Consider the following 5977-nt stretch of genomic DNA (forward strand, 5'->3'; position numbering starts at 1 on the left):
TGACAAAATTACGTATCAGGTATCATATCTCCAACTCACCTTCTACAAACTGATTCATATCCTTTTTTATTTTAATTTGACTGTTGTTGTTTTTATCATTTCTGACACGACAGGTGTGCCGTAATTACTCAACAAACACAGTTGAATGCGATTGCAACCTATTCACGCATAACGAGTATCTTTGTCGTCACGCGTTCAAGGTACTGATAAACGACGAAGTTGAATCCATTCTGGAAAAATACGTATTACGTCGTTGGAAACGACAGTTAGTTCCAGTGCAGATACAATCCGCAAGAGTGCGTTATGGTGAGCTTGATGCCGAAAAAGAGGAGTGTATAATTGATGTATATTCCAAAGTCGACGACATAGTAAGCATCGCACGTAATGATAAATCTATATTAGCTAGACTGGGGCGTAACCTCGATATATTCATGGGTGATATAGAGAAGGAAGTTCCATACGAAAACCCATCACAACAAAAGCTGGATGCAATTAGAGATCATCTAGGTGTCTCCATACCTGATGAGGTGGACATCCTACCACCGTCTGGAATAAGGAACAAGGGTTGTGGCACTGGCAAGAGGCTGGTAAGTGTGTCCGAAAAAATACAAAATAACAGCAAAAAAGCAAAACGAAAATGTGCAACGTGTGGACAACGTAGTGGCCACGACTCACGTAATTGCCCAGAATTGATAGAGTAGTTAGCATTCAATTACATATTTTTTAGGATCGTTTCCGTTGCTTAGTTGTTGCTGTCTGACTGACGTATGTTCGTGCGACGTCGTTGCCTTGTAGTTTAGATTTTGGTTTGTTTGTTTGTATTCACAATATTGGTTATGCCGTTTAGTTTTTTTAATGTCATGCGCCGTTAAGGATGTTTATTCAAACTATTAGTTATGACGTTTAGTTTTTTTTTAGATGTCATGCGCCGTTAAGGATGTGTTTTCTCTTTAATATCACATTATGTTCCAACCATGTATGTGACACCGTGTATAACATATACACTTTCAATAACTTTTCGAGATGAAAGTTTATACAGTTTAATGTTTGAGCACCTACTATAATGCCACATGTAGACAGAGTTTAACAATAATTGTATTTTTGATACAGTAACATGTAACTAACAGTAAGAAGATATTTTGTTGTTTGGATTAAGTCATACATGGATTAAGATATCGGTATTGGTGTACCAATACATAAACAACCATACCCTAAGTCGGTTAACAGTTTGGGCATTTGGTATAATCACCAAATAACTCACTAAATCCACATAACTAATCACATTATCAAAACGTACACCCGTATCAACTGTCTAAACTTTTCCATGTATCACCTCGGGCTGGCGGAAAAGATAGGATAACTTCAATTTTAGGTAGAATTTCACACCTGATATCAATCCCTGCATCAAAAGTAATTGACCAAATATACCAACAGAAAACCATCTTATGTAGATGTTCTACAGGCTATAAGATTCATCAGGGTGTTCAAAAGACATACTTCATTTATAAAAAAAGGTTATGCAGTTTCATGTCCCAAAACTGTTGCCCTAACATAACTGAACTAGAGGATAAAGTTCAAAATAAAAACTAGAAATATTATAATGTCAACACCAACTACAAATTCTTTCTACCCTTTCCCCCGACCTTTATGTGTATCACCATGCTTCTTCTTTGCATTGTATGACGTCTCCATTGCGATGAATCGATGAACATCTTTTATGACTGCACTCTTTCTGATGTTCTCCTCATTGAGTATGAGTTTGGAGTAGTACTTGGTCCGCAAATCCTTGAGTTGCCTCTTTTGCTTCGTGCTCTCCTTATACAGACCACAATCCCATTTCCCAATGTCACTTCCAAAAAAGGTCTCCATATGCCGCATGAGCATTGCACCACAGTCGATCGATCCTTCACGGGACTGCCACCTGGTTCGGATCTTTTCCTGGTCCGTTTTTGCATATATTTTCCCAGCCTCATGTCCCTCTCTCATTAGATGCATAATCAGCATGTCTTGCTGAATAAATCATAAATAAAAATAGTTAGATACGGTGCATATTGTGCATCCAGACTCTAAGACCAATAATAAAGTATACTAACCAAAGATATAGTAATAGATCCATAGATATCTTCAATCGTGCCATCACGATCCGTGGAGTCAACAATCATGATTGATGGGTGTTTTAGATCAAACACTACCATGTAATAGTACGCATCTTCTACGATCGGGAAAAATATTTGTATAATGATTATGGAACCTAGTTGTTAGTATTTAAATACGCATTCAGGTATTGTACAATTATCTTCATACCAAAACGTGATACGTACCATGTCAACATTACGCATACCGATCAACCCTTTGTCATTTAGTGTGTAGCTTGATATGATATTTTTGAAAATATGGTACCTTTGGTGCACATCCAAAGATTGATCTCTCATGATCGGATTCATCTGCGAACAACACAAGGTAGTTAGTTTCACTTAACAAAGACGTGCGTTCTTTGTAGATTTTACATAAGAGGTATTAACATAACTTTACAATTCAACTACGCAAAGGTGTTTTGGTTCATTGCTGATCATCTGTATAGAAAATGGACCATATATTCCATTTGCTATTGTTTCGGCTGTTCCAGCAACAGCTACGACTGCCGCGATTCCTGAACGGCAGATTCAAAAGCTTCCACATCAGTGGAGTGATGAGGACAATAAGAAAATGGCTATAGAAACGCGTGCTCGGTCTATAATAGCTATGTCTCTTCCTGATGAGATTTATCACTCTGTGATGAAACTCAAATCTTCTAAATCCGTATGGGATTACTCTATGTGTCCAGTATGAAGGAACCACTCAGGTTCAGGAGACTAGAAAGATCAATCTAGTAAGACANNAAGAGAATGTACGCGCGCATCTCTCTGCTAACCTATTCTTTCTTCAAGCCTCTCCTTGCTTAAGTAAAAGATCTTTATTTTCTAGCATTATTTTTTCTTCTATTTGCTAAAGATCTGTGTGTAACCAAAGGTTGTTTAGATAGGATTTTTTTTACCTTATCTTTCCGTAAACAATCTTGTAAAATCTGTATTGATCTTCTCTATCAATATATATTATAAATTTGAAAACTCTGTGTTTGTATTCATCCCCCCCTTCTATAAACTGTGTCTTATCTTGTAGACCCTTTCGGGACCAACATAAGGCTGTTTGGTTTTGTAATATTGAGACCGTCGAATGTCGTGATGAGTTAAACTCATTCGTGATAAGCCACAAGACCAAGAAATCATCTGACAAAATTACGTATCAGGTATCATATCTCCAACTCACCTTCTACAAACTGATTCATATCCTTTTTATTTTAATTTGACTGTTGTTGTTTTTACCATTTCTGACACGACAGGTGTGCCGTAATTACTCAACAAACACAGTTGAATGCGATTGCAACCTATTCACGCATAACGGGTATCTTTGTCGTCAAGCATTCAAGGTACTGATAAACGACGAAGTTGAATCCATTCTGGAAAAATACGTATTACGTCGTTGGAAACAACAGTTAGTTCCAGTGCAGATACAATCCGCAAGAGTGCGTTATGGTGAGCTTGATGCCGAAAAAGAGGAGTGTATAATTGATGTATATTCCAAAGTCGACGACATAGTAAGCATCACACGTAATAATAAATCTATATTAGCTAGACTGGGGCGTAACCTCGATAAATTCATGGGTGATATAGAGAAGGAAGTTACATACGAAGACCCATCACATAAAAAGCTGGATGCGATTAGAGATCATCTAGGTGTCTCCATACCTGATGAGGTGGACATCCTACCACCGTCTGGAATAAGGAACAAGGGTTGTGGCACTGGCAAGAGGATGGTAAGTGTGTCCGAAAAAAATACAAAATAACAGCAAAAAAGTAAAATGAAAATGTGCAATGTGTGGACAACGTAGTGGCCACGACTAACGTAATTGCCCAGAATTGATAGAGTAGTTAGCATTCAATTACATATTTTTTAGGATCGTTTCCGTTGCTTAGTTGTTGCTGTCTGACTGACGTATGTTCGTGCGACGTCGTTGCCTTGTAGTTTAGATTTTGGTTTGTTTGTTTKTATTCACAATATTGGTTATGCCGTTTAGTTTTTTTAATGTCATGCGCCGTTAAGGATGTTTATTCAAACTATTAGTTATGACGTTTAGTTTTTTTTAGATGTCATGCGCCGTTAAGGATGTGTTTTCTCTTTAATATCACATTATGTTCCAACCATGTATGTGACACCGTGTATAACATATACACTTTCAATAACTTTTCGAGATGAAAGTTTATACAGTTAAATGTTTGAGCACCTACTATATTGCCACATGTAGACAGAGTTTAACAATAATTGTATTTTTGATACAGTAACATGTAACTAACAGTAAGGGGATATTTAGTTGTTTGGATTAAGTCATACATGGATTAAGCTATCGGTATTGGTGTACAAATACATAAACAACCATACCCTAAGTCGGTTAACAGTTTTGGCATTTGGTATAATCACCAAATAACTCACTAAATCCACATAACTAATCACATTATCAAAAAGTACACCCGTATCAACTGTCTAAACTTTTCCATGTATCACCTCGGGCTGGCGGAAAAGATAGGATAGCTTCAATTTTAGGTAGAATTTCACACCTGATATCAATCCCTGCATCAAAAGTAATTGACCAAATATACCAATAGAAAACCATCTTATGTAGATGTTCTACAGGTTATAAGATTCATCAGGGTGTTCAAAAGACATACTTCATTTAATAAAAAAGTTATGCAGTTTCATGTCCCAAAACTGTTGCCCTAACATAACTGAGCTAGAGGATAAAGTTCAAAATAAAAACTAGAAATATTAAAATGTCAACACCAACTACAAATTCCTTCTACCCTTTCCCCCGACCTTTATGTGTATCACCATGCTTCTTCTTCGCATTGTATGACGTCTCCATTGCGATGAATCGATGAACATCTTTTATGACTGCACTCTTTCTGATGTTCTCCTCATTGAGTATGAGTTTGGAGCAGTACTTGGTCCGCAAATCCTTGAGTTGCCTCTTTTGCTTCGTGCTCTCCTTATACATACCACAATCCCATTTCCCAAGGTCACTTCCAAAAAAGGTCTCCATATGCCGCATGAGCGTTACACCACAGTCGATCGATCCTTCACGGGACTGCCACCTGGTTCGGATCTTTTCCTAGTCCCTTTTTGCATATATTTTCCCAGCCTCATGTCCCTCTCTCATTAGATGCATAATCAGCATGTCTTGCTGAATAAATCATAAATAAAAATAGTTAGATATGGTGTATAAATTGCATCCAGACTCTAAGACCAATAATAAAGTATACTAACCAAAGATATAGTAATAGATCCATAGATATCTTCAATCGTGCCATCACGATCCGTGGAGTCAACAATCATGATTGATGGGTGTTTTAGATCAGACACTACCATGTAATAGTACGCATCTTCTACGATCAGGAAAAATATCTGTATAATGATTATGGAACCTAGTTGTTAGTATTTAAATACGCGTTCAGGTATTGTACAATTATCTTCATACCAAAACGTGATACGTACCATGTCAACATTACGCATACCAATCAGCCCTTTGTCATTTAGTGTGTAGCTTGATATGATATTTTTGAAAATATGGTACCTTTGGTGCACATCCAAAGATTGATCTCTCATGATTGGATCCATCTGCGAACAACATAAGGTAGTTAGTTTCACTTAACAAAGACGTGCGTTCTTTGTAGATTTTACATAAGAGGTATTAACATATCAAACTTTACAATTCAACTACGCAAAGGTGTTTTGGTTCATTGCTGATCATCTGTATGAACACGCGGCATAACTGAAAGGTTGACGCGCATGAACAGTTCCATTACATGTCATGAGATAATAAGACCAAAGGCCACACACAACATACTAACAACCAAAGTAAGCAGAATGTGTTCATAAATGCACA

At 37.2% G+C, this 5977-nt stretch overlaps 2 protein-coding genes across 2 annotated transcripts in view; both read left to right on the forward strand.

Moving 5' to 3' along the window:
* The window catches only part of LOC112508995 (protein FAR1-RELATED SEQUENCE 5-like), a 4897-nt gene extending 4137 nt beyond the window's left edge, over positions 1-760 (forward strand). Inside the window, exons 7-8 of the mRNA XM_025113864.1 lie at positions 114-587; positions 728-760. Of these exons, the coding sequence (XP_024969632.1) occupies positions 114-587; positions 728-760 (507 nt within the window). The remainder of the gene's footprint in view (positions 1-113; positions 588-727) is intronic.
* A 1946-nt stretch (positions 761-2706) lies between these two features.
* LOC112508996 lies at positions 2707-4027 on the forward strand. Its single transcript, XM_025113865.1, has 4 exons — positions 2707-2729; positions 3160-3286; positions 3380-3853; positions 3995-4027. Exons 1-4 carry the CDS (start codon positions 2707-2709, stop codon positions 4025-4027), a joined length of 657 nt encoding a protein of 218 aa, XP_024969633.1.
* The last annotated feature ends 1950 nt before the right edge of the window (positions 4028-5977 follow it).

The sequence above is a fragment of the Cynara cardunculus genome (genome assembly GCF_001531365.2).
Source record: "Cynara cardunculus var. scolymus isolate 2C chromosome LG 3, CcrdV1, whole genome shotgun sequence".
NCBI classification, from domain to species: Eukaryota; Viridiplantae; Streptophyta; class Magnoliopsida; order Asterales; family Asteraceae; genus Cynara; species Cynara cardunculus.

Coding starts and splice junctions, on each gene's coding strand:
- LOC112508996 (XM_025113865.1), top strand. CDS start 2,707: ATGGCTATAGAAACGCGTGCTCG. Junction 3,287..3,379: donor CTGACAAAATTACGTATCAG/GTATCATATCTC, acceptor CTGACACGACAG/GTGTGCCGTAATTACTCAAC. Junction 3,854..3,994: donor GTGGCACTGGCAAGAGGATG/GTAAGTGTGTCC, acceptor CATATTTTTTAG/GATCGTTTCCGTTGCTTAGT.